The sequence below is a fragment of the Nicotiana sylvestris genome, chromosome 4, assembly GCF_000393655.2.
Source record: "Nicotiana sylvestris chromosome 4, ASM39365v2, whole genome shotgun sequence".
NCBI lineage: Eukaryota > Viridiplantae > Streptophyta > Magnoliopsida > Solanales > Solanaceae > Nicotiana > Nicotiana sylvestris.
In genome coordinates, this window is record NC_091060.1 from 14,274,909 (window position 1) to 14,292,173 (window position 17,265).

General features: G+C 43.0%; 1 protein-coding gene across 1 annotated transcript; it reads right to left on the reverse strand.

The window, feature by feature from the left end:
• Positions 1 to 15,977: 15,977 nt before the first annotated feature.
• LOC138889272 (serine/threonine-protein phosphatase 7 long form homolog) lies at positions 15,978 to 16,307 on the reverse strand. The gene has a single exon (XM_070172558.1). It carries the CDS (start codon positions 16,305 to 16,307, stop codon positions 15,978 to 15,980), a length of 330 nt encoding a protein of 109 aa, XP_070028659.1.
• Positions 16,308 to 17,265: the final 958 nt, after the last annotated feature.

The window sequence follows — 17,265 nt, forward strand, 5'->3', positions numbered from 1 at the left end:
CAGATATTATATTGGATCGGGTTGCACGCCGGAACAGTTATATATGTGGATCGGGTTGCACGCCACAACAGATATTATATTGGATCGGGTTGCACGCCGCAACAGTTATATATGTGGATCGGATTGCACGCTGCAATAGATATTATATTGGATCGGGTTGCACGCCACAACAGTTATATATCTGTGGATCGGGTTGCACGCCGCAACAATGTTAAATGATAAGAGATCGGGTTGCGCGTCGCAACAGTCATATATATATATATATGTGGATCGGGTTGCACGCCGCAATAATGTTAAATGATAAGGGATCGGATTGCACGCCGCAACAGTATTGTTATTGTATTTATTGTAGACATCGAGTGTTCTTTCATACTTTATTAAGTTTCTGATAGAATTGATATGTTTCCCCGAAGCATGTTCCTCCCCTTTTTAAACTGTTATTACCTATTTACACTTCCGCTGTATATTATATAACTGCACAGGTTTATTTAGAGTCTTGTCCTAGCCTCGTCACTACATCGTCGGGGTTAGGCTAGACACTTACCAACACATGGGGTCGGTTGTGTTGATGCTACACTCTGCACTTATGTGCAGATACAGGAGCAACGCTTGGTCAGCAGCATTAGAGGAGGCATCCTTCAGTCTACCGCGATACCGAGGTAGCCTTGCAGGCGTCTGCAGGCTCGACATTTCCTCTATCTTTTATTCTGTTCTGTTATCTCTTGTATCCGAAACAGACAGTGCTTCTTTCTTTCAAATAGTTGTGTGTAGTGATCTTAGTAGTTCGTGGATATTGTGACACCAGTTTCTGGGTAGAGACATATGTTGACTTTCGAAACATTTTGGTTTTATATTTATTTAAGACTTCCGCTTAAATCTCATATTCCACTGTCATTTAGATGTTTATCACTTGTTAATGTAAGTTGTAAAAAGGATTAAAATAGAAGAGTTAAAGATTTCTTAGTTCGTGGCTTGCCTAGCTTCTACGAGTAGGCGCCATCACGACTTCCGAGGATGGGAATTTCGGGTCGTGACAAGTTGGTATCAGAGCTCTAGGTTACATAGGTTTCACAATTCACGGACAAGCTCAGTAGAGTCTGAGGGATCGATATGGAGACGTCTGTATTTATCCCCAAGAGGCTACAGAGTATAGGAAAACTTCACATTTGTTTTTTCTCGTCGTGCGATTTTGTTTCTCAATGCTAATTGAACTTCTACTCTATTCTTTCGCAGATGGAGAGAACACGCGCTTCCTCATCTACTGCTCAGCAGCTCGAGCCCCCAACAGTAGCTCCCACGAGGGGCAGAGGGTGAGGCCGAGACCATGCCAGAGGCCTAGGCAAGGGTAGAGCTCAACCCCGAGCAGCAGCCCCAGTAGCGGAGCCTCAGATTGACTTTGATGATGAGGTTCCGGCCCCAGCAGCTCCGGTGGGCCCATCTCAAGTCCTAGAGGGGTTTATTGCTACCCGAGTCCTTCAGGATGCTCTAGTGCGATTAGTAGGCCTCATGGAGAGTGTCACCCGAGCGGGATTGCTTCTTGTAGCACCAGCCGTCTCTCAAGCTGAAGGAGGGGCCCAAACTTCTGCTACTCGCACTCTGGAGTAGGTAGCTCCCCAGATTCAAACTCCAGCAATTCAGCCAGTTGGAGCAATTCAGCCGGCTGTGGTAGCTCAGACCGGCGATGGAGCAGGTATGTTTGTCGATGCTTTGTGGAAGGTGGATAGGTTCATCAAGCTCTTCACTTCTATTTTCAGTGGTGCATCTACTGAGGATCCCCAGGATTATCTAGACAGCTACCACAAGGACCTCAGGAACATAGGTATTGTTGAGACCAATGGGGTCGATTTTGCTACATTTCGCTTGTCTGGATCTGCCAAGACTTGGTGGAGGAATTATTGCTTAGCTAGACCAGCTGGATCGCCAACCTTGACTTGCGAGCAGTTCACACAGCCATTTCTGGAGAAGTTTCTCCCCATTACTCAGCGAGAGGCTTATCAGAGGCAGTTTGAGTGCCTCCAGCAGGGTTCCATGACGGTTACCCAGTATGAGACCAGGTTCATGGACTTAGCTCGCCATGCTCTTGTCATACTTCCTACCGAGAGAGAGAGGATGAGGAGGTTTATTGATGGTCTTATTCAGCCGATTCGCCTTCAGATGGCTAGGGAGGCTAGGAGTGGGATCACTTTTCAAGAGGCGGTCAATATGGTCTGTAGAGTGGAGATGGTCTTGTCGCATGGAGGTGGTCATGGGTCGGATAAGAGGCCCCGTCATTCAGATAGATTCAGTGGTGCCTCATCTGGAGGCAGAGATTCATATGGTAGAGGCCATCCTCCTAGGCCCTTTCAGTAAGCTCTTTAGGTCTCTCACGACGCTTCAGGTAGCCGTGGTCTGCAGATGCAGTATTCCAATCAGCAGACCTACAGTGCACCACCAGCTTCTATCAATGCACCGCCACTCTAGAGTTTTCGGGCTGGTCATTCGGGTCGCCAGGGTCAGTCTCAGTTTCCTCAGCCACATCACTCGGGTAGATGTTTTGAGTGTGGTGAGTATGGTCATATCAAGAGGACTTGTCCGAGGTTGGAGGGTACTCAGTCGCAGCAGCAGGGTCCCATTGCTATGGTCCAGGCACCAGGTGTTCCACAGACCGCCCAGCCAGCTAGAGGCGGGGGTAGAGGTGCTAGAGTTGGAGGTCAGGCCGCTAGAGGTGGAGGCAAGCCAGCTGCAGGCCGTCCCATAGATGGAGCCTAGAGAGGTGGGGCCTAGCCCCGATGTTATGCTCTTCCAGCCAGGCCTGAGACTGAGGCTTCAGATGCGGTTATCACAAGTACTATTCTGGTTTGTGATAGAGATGCTTCAGTGTTATTTGATTCAGGGTCCACCTACTCATATGTGTCATCTTATTTTGCACCGTATCTGGTTATACCTAGTGATTCATTAAGTGTTCCCGTTTATGTGTTTACACCGGTGGGTGATTCTATTGTAGTTGATCGAGTCCATCGTTCTTGTATTGTGGTGATTTGGGGTCTTGAGACTCGTGTAGATTGCTTTTAGACATTGTCGATTTCGATGTTATATTGGGGATGGACTAGTTATCACCTTACCACGCTATTTTGGACTGTCATGCCAAGCTGTGACCTTAGCTTTACCGGGTATGCCTCGTTTAGAGTGGAGAGGGACTCTTGTCATTCTATCCGTAGTGTTATCTCGTACGTGAAGGCTCGGCGTATGGTCGAGAAGAGGTGTTTGGCCTATTTGGCATATGTTCGTGATTCTAGTGCTGAGGTTCCCTCTATTGATTCTATGGCCGTTGTTCGAGAGTTTCCTGATGTTTTCCCTTCAGACCTGCCGGGTATGCCACCCGACAGGGATATTTACTTTTGCATTGATTTAGTGTTACAACCCATATCCACATGTGTTAGTTCATTCCATATATTAGTTAACATAAATCCAAGAAGGAATTATCTTTTAGATGATAAGAAGTCAATCCTATTGGTCTTAAGTGATACAAGAGTGTATAAGGGTAATTAACCAGTATTAGAAGTTAAACGAATCAAGGATGTTGTAACTCGTATTTTCAGGTAATCTAGCGGTGCTTAATACACTCAATAGGTCATTTATTAAGGTATTTTAATCATATAATATCCGTATCATAAGTCTTGAAGTCAAACGAGTTATGAAACAAAAGTCGACAAAAGTTGTCGCAACTTAGGTTCATAATTTTACTTAAACATTAGGTCAAATGTTTCTAATCTTTTCTCATAATTTACAAGGAATTACGGGGTGATCTACCAACCAAATTAAAGATCTATGAGTCTAGTTTCCAACGCATTAAACCGTTCATCGATACGATCTCGGAGTAGAGAGATATTCGCGTTTTTGCGAGACTGCGCCAAGCACCTCTCTATGGGGCCCACTAAGGCGGTTTAAGATATTTGGACCTATATAGGATGCCTCCAACCCATTTTAAGTCATTTCTTCTCACTATTTTCAGACCTTAGAACCCTAGGAACATCCTCTCAAGGTTCTCTCAAGATTCAAGACCCAAAAAAAGGGCAAACAACACAAATCAAGTGTCGGGAATTCCGTGGCGCTAGTAAGTCTCTTGTTCTTCTTGTTGTTGCTCATTTTTGTGTCGTTCCAGCTCGTGTGGGAGGTTGTTTTAAAGGGTTTATGTTCTGTAAATACTCCCTCATGTTCTTAATATCAATCCTAGGTGATTTCAAGCCTTCTAAAGTGATTCTAGTGCCGAAAAACACTAATTGATCGCTAGTTTCGCTTTTTTGTTGTTGTGGCAGCATTGGAGGGATATTTCATGGAAATTTAAGGTAAAATTGGAGTTGTTCTTTCTGTATAAAGGTAAGGAACCTCTTACTCTATATGTATTTAAGATTATCCAAGTTGCGGCTAAGCCATTGAAGCTAGAACTTGTGAGATATATATCGAAAGGCTTGGTAGTAATGTTATTGTTTTGTGGACTGTTTTGCGTTGTTGTTGGGCTGCGTATTTTACTACTATCTTGTGGAGTTTTGGAGGAGGAAGGGTGTGGATAAACACCATATATATGTAGGGTTATGGGCTGATAGTTATCCGTAACATTTCCAGGTTGTTTGACACGACTACGGTGGTCGTCGTATGTATGAAGTGATTAGGCTGTGTGTGGACTATTTTGGGAGGCTCAATATGTTTATTATTGATGTTGTTTGGGCTGTTTGGTGACTGTTTTGAATGGTGTGAGGTCATATATATAGGGGAGGTGCTGTCCGTTTCATCGTAAAATAGGTTGTGGTCGATACATAATAGTTATGACGCTTAAATGATAACGATAGTATCGTTTCTCTTATTGTAGACTAAGGAGTTTTGACAATTGCATAGCTTGAGATTGGGGCAGTATATACAAGGTATGTGAGGCTATCCCTTTCCTTCTTTTGCACGACTCCGATTGTACATAATGTAATGAACGAGCTTCCAAGATACTCTACTCTTAGAAGCTAGCAGTACTTACATTGTTTTCCCTCTTATGGAACGATTGATGTTAATGTTGCTTCTCTTATTCTTATGTTATCAATGTTGTTCGTACTTCCTAAATCTTATAAGGTTCATAGTGAAGAGTTAGTCCTAATAACGTGTACAGAGGATACCGACCTTACGTCACTCCGAAAGGTTTAGAATATGATTCCATGAGTCGAGCATGCATTATATATATGTATCTATTTTACTCTACCGAGCCACGCTATAGTTGGCCGGGTACGGCACCTATTGTGCAACCACTGATCAGTTGGGTTTTACCGAGCTCCACGTGGCCGGGTACGATTCTACCGAGCCTATTATGGCCGGGTACGATATGATGATGATGATGCCCACAGAGGCGAATGCTTTAAAGGTTTATGTATTTATACATATGTATCATGCATTTCATGTAAGTAGCCCTCAGAGGTACTAAGATGTTACAGGTTGTATATTCTCTATCCTTGCTTACATTACTGATCGTATTTATGGTTCCTTGCCTTACATACTCAGTACTTTATTCGTACTGACGTCCTTTTATTTGTGGACGCTGCATGTCGTGCTGCAGGTCCTGATAGACAGGCAGGTGCAGCTCCCCCACCACAGTAGACTGTCCAGTTCAGCGGTGATTGGCGAGATCCCTTCTCCGGACTTGCCTTGGTCTTGGTATGCAATTTTTGTTATAGACATTATGGGTATGTCGGGGCCCTGTTCCGGCTATGTTGCAACACTTATGTTCTTTTAGAGGCTCATAGACAGGTGTCGGCTCATGTATAGTTTGGTATGCCTTGTCGGCTAGTTTTTGTTGTATAGTCTTTCATAGTAGCGTGGTAGCTCATACCTTATATGTAGTTTCTTGATTGTCTGGTCATCCCCTGCTATGTATGTTCATGCCGTCATATTTTATTGCTGGTTGTCCATGATCTAGGTCTACCATTTATATTGATCTCGTCAGCCCTAAAAGATAATAATGAAGGTTAGATAAAATGTACGTTGGTGCTCGGCAAGTGTGGTCGGGTGCTAGTCATGGCCCTTCAGTTTGGGTCGTGACATTTAGCTCCGGGCACTCAGCCCATTTCTATCCCGCCATATCGTATGGCTCCGCCGGGGTTGAAAGAGTTGAAGGAACAGCTGCAAGACTTGCTTAAGAAGGGTTTCATTAGACCAGTGTTTTGCCTTGGGGTGCGTTTTGTTAAGAAGAAGGATGGATCAATGAGAATGTGTATTGATTACCGGCAGTTGAACAAGTTTACAATCAAGAATAAGTATCCATTACCGAGGATCGATGATTTGTTTGATTAGCTTCAGGGTGCCAAGGTGTTCTCAAAGATTGATTTGAGATTTGGCTACCATCAGTTGAGGATTAGGGAAACTGATGTCCCTAAAATAGCTTTTCGCACTCGGTACGGGCATTATGAGTTCCTGGTCATGTCATTTGGGTTGATCAGTGCCTCAATAGCTTTTATGGATTTGATGAACCGAGTGTTCAGGACTTATTTGGACTCGTTCATTATAGTTTTCATTGATGATATTTTGATATATTCCTGCAGCCGGGAGGAGCACAAGCAACATCTTAGAGTGGTTCTTCAGACCTTGAAAGATAGTCAGTTATATGCTAAGTTCTCGAAGTGTGAGTTCTGGTTGAGTTCAGTTACATTTCTAGGTCATGTTGTATCAGTAGAGGGTATTCAGGTTGATCCGAAGAAGATTGAGGCAGTCAAGAACTGGCCTAGACCAGTATCAATTACAGAGATTCAGAGTTTCTTGGGATTGGCAGGCTACTATCGTCGGTTCCTGGAGGGGTTCTCATCTATCGCTACCCCGATGACCAGGTTGACCCAGAAGGGTGCCTAGTTAAGATGGTCAGACGAGTGTGAGGCGAGCTTTCAGAAGCTCAAGACAGCTTTGACTACGACATCGGTATTGGTTTTGCCCACAGGTTCAGGGCCTTATACAGTTTATTGTGATGCTTCCCATATTGGGCTTGGTGTAGTGTTGATGCAGGATGACAAGGTCATTGCTTATGCTTTGTGGTAGTTGAAGATTCATGAGAAGAACTATCCAGTTCATGATTTGGAGTTGGCAGCCATAGTTCACGCATTGAAGATTTGGAGGCATTACCTGTATGGCATGGCATGTGAGGTGTTCATGGATCACAAGAGTCTTCAGTATTTGTTCAAGCAAAAGGAGTTGAATTTGAGGCAGAGGAGGTGGTTGGAGTTGTTGAAGGATTATGATATCACTATCTTATATCACCCGGGAAAGGACAATGCGGTGGCCGATGCCTTGAGTAGGAAGTTAGCCATATGGGCAGCCTTGCTTATATTCCAGTCGGTGAGAGGCCGCTTGCTTTGGATGTTCAGGCCTTGGCCAATCGGTTCGTGGGGTTGGATATTTCTGAGCCTAGTCGGGTATTCGCTTGCACGGTCACTCGTTCTTCTTTATTGGAGCGTATCCGTGATTGACAGTATGATGATCCCCATTTGTGCGTCCTTAGAGACACAGTGCAACGTGGAGGTGCTAAGCAGGTTACCCTATATGATGATGGAGTTTTGAGATTGCAGGGTCGAGTGTGTGTGCCAAATGTGGATGGGCTTCGGGAGTTGATTTTAGAGGAGGCCCATAGCTCCCGGTACTCTATTCATTCGGGCGTAGCAAAGATGTATCAGGATTTGCGGCAACATTATTGGTGGCAGAGAATGAAGAAGGATATTGTTGCATATGTGGCTCGGTGTTTAAATTGTTAGCAGGTTAAGTATGAGCATTAGAGGCCTGGTGGTTTATTTCAGAGAATTGAGCTTCCCAAGTGAAAGTGGGGGCGGATCACTATGGATTTTAATGTTGGACTCCCGCAGACTCGGAGGAAGTTCGACGCAGTATGGGTCATTGTTGATATGTTGACCAAGTCAGCGAATTTCATTCTTGTGGTAGTCTCCTATTCATCTGAGAGGTTAGCTGAGATCTATATCCAGGAGATTGTTCGTCTTCATGGTGTGCCTGTGTCTATCATTTCGGACCAAGGTACGCAGTTTACCTCGTGTTTTTGGAGAGCAGTTCAGCGAGAATTGGGCACTCAGGTTGAGTTGAGTACAACATTTCATCCTCAGACGGACGGGCAATCCGAGTGGACTATTTAGATTTTAAAGAATATGCTCCGAGCTTGTGTCATTGACTTTGGGGGTTTGTAGGATCAGTTCTTGCCTTTAACAGAGTTTGCCTACAATAACAACTACCAGTCGAGTATCCATATGGCTCCTTATGAGGCTTTATATGGTAGGTGGTGTCGATCTCCGGTTGGATGGTTTGAGCCGGGAGAGGCTTGGTTGTTGGTTATGGATCTGGTTCAGGAGGCCTTGGATAAGGTCAGGATTATTCAGGATAGGCTTCGTACAGCTCAGTCCAGGAAAAAGAGTTATGCAGACCGCAAGGTTCGAGATGTGGCTTTTATGGTCGGTGAGCGGGTATTAGCCCTAGATTCATTGGTCCGTTTGAGATTCTTGATAGAGTGGGAGAGGTGGATTATAGACTTGCATTGATGCCGAGCTTATCAGTCGTGCATCCAGTGTTTCATGTGTCCATGCTCCGAAAATATCACGGCGATTCATCCCACGTGCTAGATTTCAGCACTGTCCAGTGGGACAAGGACTTGTCTTATAAGGAAGAGCCGGTAGCTATTCTAGATCGGCAGGTTCGTCGGTTGAGGTCGAAGAGTTTTCTTTCTGTTCGTGCTCAGTGGAGAGGTCAGCCTCCTGAGGCATTGACCTAGGAGTCCAAGTCCGATATGCGGAGCCGTTATCCCCATCATTTCCCCGCCTCAGGTACTTCCTTCTTCTATCCGTTCGAGGACGAACGGTTGTTTTAGAGGTGGAGAATGTGATGACCCAAAAGGTCATCACTTGTTTTTAAACGAAATTTCCGTGTTCTGAGGCCTTGAAAACCTCATTTAGAGTCACCTCAATTTGCTTACGTAGTCCGGGCGCGTAGCCGGAAAGCTTAAATATGAAATTCTGTGAAAATGATATGTTTTGATTATAAAATGAGCTAATTTGACTTCGGTCAACGTTTTGGGTAAACGGACCCGGACCCGTGATTTGATAGTCTCGGAGGGTCCGTAGGAAAATATGGGACTTGGGCGTATGCCCGGAATCGAATTTCGAGGTCCCAAGCCCGAGGAATGAATTTTCAAAGGAAATTATTTTCTGGAATTGTGTAAAGAAATTTGAAATGATTTTTTATTAGAACATGATGATATCGGGCCCGTATTTTGGTTCCGGCACCCGGTACAGGTCTTATATATGATTTGAGAAATTTCTGTGGAATTTGGTGAAAAACGTATGTCATATGACGTGATTCGGACCTAAATTGCAAAATTTATGTTTAAAGAAGTTTTGAGAAAATTTCATTGATCTCGAGATTTAATTTGATGTTCATGATGTTATTTTGATGATGTGACCGCACGAATAGGTCCATATGATGTTTTTGAGTAGTATGCACACATGGTTTGGAGTTCCGAGGGCTCGGGAGAGTTTCGGGATGTTTTAGGCTTAAAACCAGAAGTTGCAGGTCTCTGAACCCTCCAGTGCGGTACGCGGTCGACCTTGTGCGGTGCGCGGTGAAGGCTATGCGGCCGCGGTCGACTTTGTGTGGTCTGCACAGGGCGCTACTATGCGGCTGCAGTCGACTTTGTGCGGTCCGCACAGGGGGTCTGAGAGGGGTATAAATAGACGGAATTTTCAGTCATTTTTAATTTTTCAAAACCCCAAAAACATAAGAGGCGATTTTTCAAACAACCTTTCGTCTCCAAATCAATTGTAAGTCACTTTTTAACTAGTTTTCTTCAATTATTAACATCTTTTAACATGATATTAACTTCAAATCAATGATTATAATGGGGGAAATTGGGTGTTTTAGGTAGAACCTAGGCTTTTCAAAAATATGGGGATTTGGACCTCGATTTGGGGTCCGATTTCAAAACAAATCATATATTTGGGTTCGTGGGGGAATGGGTAATCGGGTTTGGTTCGAACCTTGGATTTTGACCATGTGGGCTCGGGGGGCGATTTTTGACTTTTTGGGTAAAACTTTAGAAAACCCATTTTCATGCATTCAAATTGATTCATTTAGCGTTTATTGATATAATTAAGTAATTTGTGACTAGATACGAGCAAATTGGCAGTGGAATTAAGGGGTAAAGCTATAATTGAAACCTGAATTGTGTTTGTTGCATCGAGGTAAGTGTTTGGTCTAACCTTAGCTTGAGGGATTAAGAGTTGTGTTCTATTTGCTATTTGTTTCTTGTCGAGTACAACGTATAGGCATGGTGACGAGTGTCTATGCGTTGGTGTGAAGCATGACCGTGAGTCTTATATTGTGATTTTCATGATCTCGTTGTATTATTCATGCCTTGGTGAAGATTTCTATTTATTGTGTAAAGTTGTGGAAAAAATTGTGACCTATGAACATCGAGGAGCGTTGGCTCCAGTTGTATAACGAATTGTGAAAGTATAAGTAATAATCAAAACTCTAGAGCATTAGCTCGAGTTGTGAAGTGAATTGTGAAGTAATAGTGAGAAAGATAAGAGATCATTATGTTGCCCCCTTGCCGGGCTATTGTTGGGTTGAGGTTCCCTTGCATTGTGTTCTTAATTGATATTACGGACGCTTCGGTTGATGATTCTTTGTGTTAGATGTTGTAACAAGTTTGGTTATAGCTGGGTAGTTAGGTGTTGTAACAAGTTTAGTTATAGCTGAGGTAGTTAGATGCTGAAACTAGTTGAGTTATAGTTGAGATAGTTAGATGTTGGAACAAGTTTGGTTATGACTGTTTCTCTTTTGCCGGGACGTATAAACTTGTACTGTTGAGTTCCCTTGCCGGGATAGTGTAGTCTATTGTTGATCCCTTGCTGGGACGGTTAATTATGATTATTGTTGACTTTATATATGCGGATCGGGTTACACGCCACAACAGATATTATATTGGATCGGGTTGCACGCCACAACAGTTATATATGTGGATCGGGTTGCACGCCACAACAGATATTATATTGGATCGGGTTGCACGCCGCAACAGTTATATATGTGGATCGGATTGCACGCCGCAACAGATATTATATTGGATCGGGTTGCACGCTGCAACAGTTATATATGTGGATCGGGTTGCATGCCGCAACAGTTATATATCTGTGGATCGGGTTGCACGCCGCAACAATGTTAAATGATAATGGATCAGGTTGCGCGCCGCAACAGTCATATATATGTGGATCGGGTTGCACGCCGCAATAATGTTAAATGATAAGGGATCGGGTTGCGCGCCGCAATAGTATTGTTATTGTATTGATTGTAGACATCGAGTGTTCTTACATACTTTATTAAGTTTCTGATAGAATTGATATGTTTCCCCGAAGCATGGTCCTCCCCTTTTTAAACTGTTATTACCTGTTTATACTTCCGCTGTATATTATATAACTGCACAGGTTTATCTGGAGTCTTGTCCTAGCCTCGTCACTACATCGTCGGGGTTAGGCTAGACACTTACCAACACATGGGGTCGGTTGTGTTGATGCTACACTCTGCACTTATGTGCAGATACAGGAGCAGCGCTTGGTCAGCAGCATTAGGGGAGGCATCCTTCAGTCCACTGCGATACCGAGGTAGCCTTGCAGGCGTCCGCAGGCTCGGCATCTCCTCTATCTTTTATTATGTTCTGTTATCTCTTGTATCCGAAACAGACAGTGCTTCTTCTTTCAAACAGTTGTCTGTAGTGATCTTATTAGTCCGTGGATATTGTGACACCAGTTTCTGGGTAGAGGCATATGTTGACTTTCGAAACATTTTGGTTTTATATTTAGTAGTCCGTGGATATTGGCCGCCGGAACCTTTTAAGATGGTATGTAACAAGGACTATTTGCGCAAGCGCAAGTGCAAAAGAGAACGCGTATACGGAACCAAATGGATGTTGGTGACACCGTTTATGCACGTAAATGTGGCATATGCTTGCAAACAGGACACGACCGTCGTAAATGTCCTTCAGGTGGTGTGCGTGGCGGTAGTAATATGGCTCCTGGTGCAAGTTCGTCGAATGTACCCAACTATCAAGGATACCCCTAGTCTTTTGTTTTGGTATTGTTTTTTGTAATACGTGTTTGTACTTGTGTATGTTGCAATATATATCAAATAAAATTATGTTCCACAATCTGGAATGAGTGAAGAAAAAGTTGTTTAATTGTAGGAAAATGTAATATGTAAAGCGTGGTTTGATAGTTTCATATAACAACACAAGCACTTAAACTTAACTTCCACTTCAATTAAGATAAAATTTAGTACACATACATGCCATACATGCCACTTCAATACATGTCATACATGCCACTTCAATTAAAATAAAACATTACTACACCACAAACACAAACATAACAGGCCAACATAATAAAAATACATGAAATATGAAAAATACACTAAACACATACATGCCAATGTTTAGTGCCAGTTGCCATTTATTCTCTGCTTCAACCACTTAAATCGTTCTTTCATTTGTTCTTTTTCTTCTTCTACCACTTTCAGTTTCGCTTTCACCTCTGCAAGTTCCCATTTATATTTTTCTTACGTTCCTTTTTGTGCTTCACAATTCCATTGTGCTTTCCATTTTTCTTCTCCCACCTCCTTCAGTTTCGCCCTCATTTCTACAATAATTCTATCGCTTTCTCTTTGTATTTCCCGTTGGCATAAACACATATTATGAAGAAACTGCAGTTGTTCTCTGTAGCATTCTTGATAACATGGTTCATCAACCCATCCCTCAAAATCACAAATAGGTTTGTCGGGAACCTTGTATAACTGGTTCATACAGCACCAATAGCGGCGTCCAACTTCACCACCGTCCCAACAATTTTGCATCGAACATTTTTTTCCACAGTTGCACTTTGGTGGACGAAGAGGTTGAGCTATTTAATGAAATATTTGCTTTTAGTAAAAAAAAACCTTACTTTTAATGAAATATTTGCTTTTACTAATTTTTGAGCACACAAATTAACTACAATGAGGCCGTTATTTATAGGCGAGACAAAATACATAAAGTGTGGTATAGTACTGCATTTTAGGGAGTTGTCTTGTCGTTCTGAAAAAGATGAAAACCATGTGAAAAAAGCTGCTTTATTGCAGAAAAATTTAATATATAAAGCGTGGTATAGTACTGCATTTTATGGAGTTGTCTTGTCGTTCTGAAAGAGATGAAAACCATGTGAAAAAAGCTGCTTTATTGTAGAAAAATTTAATATATAAAGCGAGGTATAGTAGTGCGTTTTATGGAGTTGTCTTGTCGTTCTGAAAAAGATAAAAACTATGTGAAAAAAGCTGGTTTATTACAGAAAAATTTAATATAACGCATGGTATAGTACTGCGTTTTATGGTTTTAGTTATCCTTTGTGAAGTGATGGTTTTAGTTCTACTGTTTGTTTTTGTATTACGTTTGCAATGTTTGTGTTTCTTGTGTACTGTTTAAGTAAAATTGTTGTTCAAACGCAATTAAAATAAAAATGTTGTTAAAAGATAATTGTTACCATTATTTACATAATGCACTATTTACACAAACTAAAAACATAAGTAAATCAGTGAGTCCCGCAGCCTGTGTGCTTCAGTGCTGTTGCTGGCCTAAGTCGCATCCTGTGCCACCCGGGTACACTATCTGGATCATCGTCATCAAGCCGCCTCTTTATGTGAGGATGTGCAGCAGCATCAACACCACAGCTGGTAGGATCGGAAGAATATGCCGTCGGGTCGTCAGCAACCTTCAAAACAAGTAGTAATCTTAGCATGCGAAAAGGTATATTTGTATTGTACGTGTTGAGTCAAAAAATATTTTCTCACCGTGGTCTTGTCGGCCGCCTAAGTATATGTATCCGTGGTGTCCTCATCAAAGCATGTGGTGGCCTCAAAGATGGGCTGAGACAAAACATACATAAGAAAGTTAAAAATTAATTAATGTCAGCTCATTTAGGAAAAGAAAACAAATTGAAATTTTAAAGTAATACAAACATACCTGCGCCTGTGGTAGATCCGCATCAACCACCGGTGATGAGGCATAACTCAACCTGCATCAGCCATCCACATCCCGGGTGGGCCGATCCTCAGCTGCGGTAGATAGGCATGCAAAGTACTGATCTACATCCCCATCGAATGTACCCGTGATCGACAATGCTCCTGACGGGGTGACCTGCGATGTTGGCAGAGATAGCTGAAGGTTGTACGAAGGCATGCTGCTGGAAGGATCATCTACCCGAGGTATATAACCCGATTGATCATCTCCAAGCGCCTCAACTCCAAAGTCCTCATCATGTCCCTCAACAGGTGGGTCGACAGGTGCCTCAACGCCCCCTTGCTGGGGACCACCTCCTCGCCGTCCCCCGCGACCCCGTGGGGTACCCCTACCTCGTGGGGCACCCCTCCCTTGTGCCCTACCCCTGCCTCGTGGGACACCCCTACCCCGATGGTAGTCCTCTAACGCCGCATACTGAGCCTCGTGGTCCAACCTCACGACATCTCTCGCCTGAAACAGGGTCCGACGAGCCAACTGTGCCACCCGCCGGCCATAGTCAACGACTGCAGGGATGTTGGTATGCTGCTGCATCTCTTGTCCCAACTGGTAGAGGTGATGATGCCCAATAGCCTGTGAAACATTTAAAATATTAATTAAATAATGCTATATCACAATTATACGATATTAATAAGCCAAAAAACATACCAGTGCCTCGTGCCTCCCGGCGTATGGTCTGTAGCGCTCGCCAAGTATATGAATGGGGTTCCCGATAATCAGTCGGGTGTGACGGCGGTACCATGACACATACATATGAATAGTTGCCTCCTTGGTAAATGTAGGTGCTAGCGGAATACGGTCAGCTCGCTGCTCCTCCCAAATATGGACCTGCTGCTCTAGCCATCCCATATATATATCGTCCAGCCAAGCACAATCATCCCGCTGATAGTGTGTAGCCACCCATCTAGGCTCCCCCGGTATAGGCTGGGGACGGTGAAACTAGCGAAGCACACGCTCTGTGACATGATATTCAACCATGTCGAATAAGATCTTCGGGACGGAGGTGCTCCAAAGCAGTCGATCGACTGAGCAATAAACGGGCAGCTGAGCTAGCAACTCATCGTTGTATGGCGTCGAGATGAACTACCAAATAATAACATAAAAGTGAATATGCGCAACACAACTCAATTTAAAACAAGTAAGTGTAGGTGCATATTTACCTGTCTGTCCACCAGCATATCTAGCACATCCGTGATAAGGGGGAGTTTATGATGAGCATCGGTCCCTCGGTAGTTCCCACACCGAAGAATCCACCTAGAAGCTAGAGGGAGAAATGGATAATCCTCCCCGGGCGCAAGTGGTGGTAGAGGTGGCTGCAACAGCATGATCCGCTGCTAGGCCCAAACCTAAGATAAAAGGTTGATGTAAAATTTATGAGTCATTTCGACCATATAGAATTTGGAATAATGAACAGAGTATTCGAAAATGTTGTCACCTGTAGGAGGGGCAGAAAACCATATATGTCCACCGCTGGGCCCATGCTCGACCGACACATGCTCCTATACAGGTATGCGTGAACAACAACACCCCAGCTATACTGGGGTAAAGCATCAAGCTGCTGAAGATGATGGAGAAAGTGCATACTCACGAGACTCCCCGAAGTGTTCGGGAACAAGACACAGCCGAAAAACAGGAGCAGCGCCAACCACGTGTACCTCTCAATATGGAGATCCTCCGTCTCATCAGTAATGTCTGGGTGCAAAATAGTCATATGATCTCTGATGGCTGACAAAGCAATGCGACTGCCCCCAGCGTCACCCTGAGCTCTATAACCAGTAAAATGCCCCATCATGTCCAAAAATTGTGCACGCGTCATGGATCTAATGTACTGAGGCAGTGCCACGGCCCATCTATCTACGCGCAACCCGTATAAAACCTGAACATCCTACAGCGTGATGGTGGCCTCTCCAGTGGGCAAGTGAAATATGTGTGTCTCCGGTCGCCACCGCTCTACCATGGCCGTGATGAGAGACCAATCAAGCTGCATCCGTCCAAGCTCAAAAATCGTATAGAAGCTCGTAACCTGTAGGCGCGCGACTACGCGGGCATGGAAAGGATGCTCCACGATGAACTCCCACAAATCGTCAGGTCTCCTGGGGCAGAGAGCCTCCATCGATAGTTGTCCATCCCATACAAAGGAGGACCTATGGTCGCCCTGCAACACTAGTAGCTGATCCTCGGCAGGTCCAGGATGCGCAGGCGGAGGAAAGTCCATGTCGTCTACTATAATTTAAACAAAATTAATTGTGTGTGTTAGTTTAAGGAATTAAATAGTTAATTATGTTTAATATTGGACTAAATAATTATGTATGGATTCCAGGCTCGATATTTGAGGCCCGACAGCACCAAGTTATCCTTAATTATTATGCGTGATTAAATAATTAATTATGTTTAATATTGGACTAAATAATTATGTATGGGTCCAGGCTCGATATTTGAGGCCCAGTAGCACCAAGTTATCCTTAATTATTATGCGTGTCAATTTCAACATTTTTAGAATTTTGCTAGTTTAATGAATTAAATAAAAAATTATTGAATTAGACTGAATAATTATGTATGGGTTCCAGGCTCGATATTTGAGGCCCGGTAGCACCAAGTTATCCTTAATTATATGTGTGATTAAATAATTAATTATGTTTAATATTGGACTGAATAATTATGTATGGGTTCCAGTCTCGATATTTGAGGCTCGGTAGCACTAAGTTATCCTTAATTATTATGCGTGATTAAATAATTAATTATATTTAATATTGAACTAAATAATTATGTATGAGTTCCAGGCTCGATATTTGAGGCCTGACAGCACCAAGTTATCCTTAATTATTATGCGTGATTAAATAATTAATTATGTTTAATATTGGACTGAATAATTATGTATGGGTTCCAGGCTCGATATTTGAGGCCCGACAACACCAAGTTATCCTTAATTATTATGCGTGTAAATTTCAACTTTTTTAGAATTTTGTTAGCTTAATAAATTAAATAATTAATTATGTTTAATATTGGACTGAATAATTATGTATGGGTTCTAGACTCGATATTAGAGTTAATTTTACAACATATATTAATTTGTTACTTTTGTAAATTTATTGTTATAAATTAAATAATTAATTTTGTAAAGTGTAATTGGATAGAGTTTGGAGTTACTACATACTTAAACTACATAGACTCTA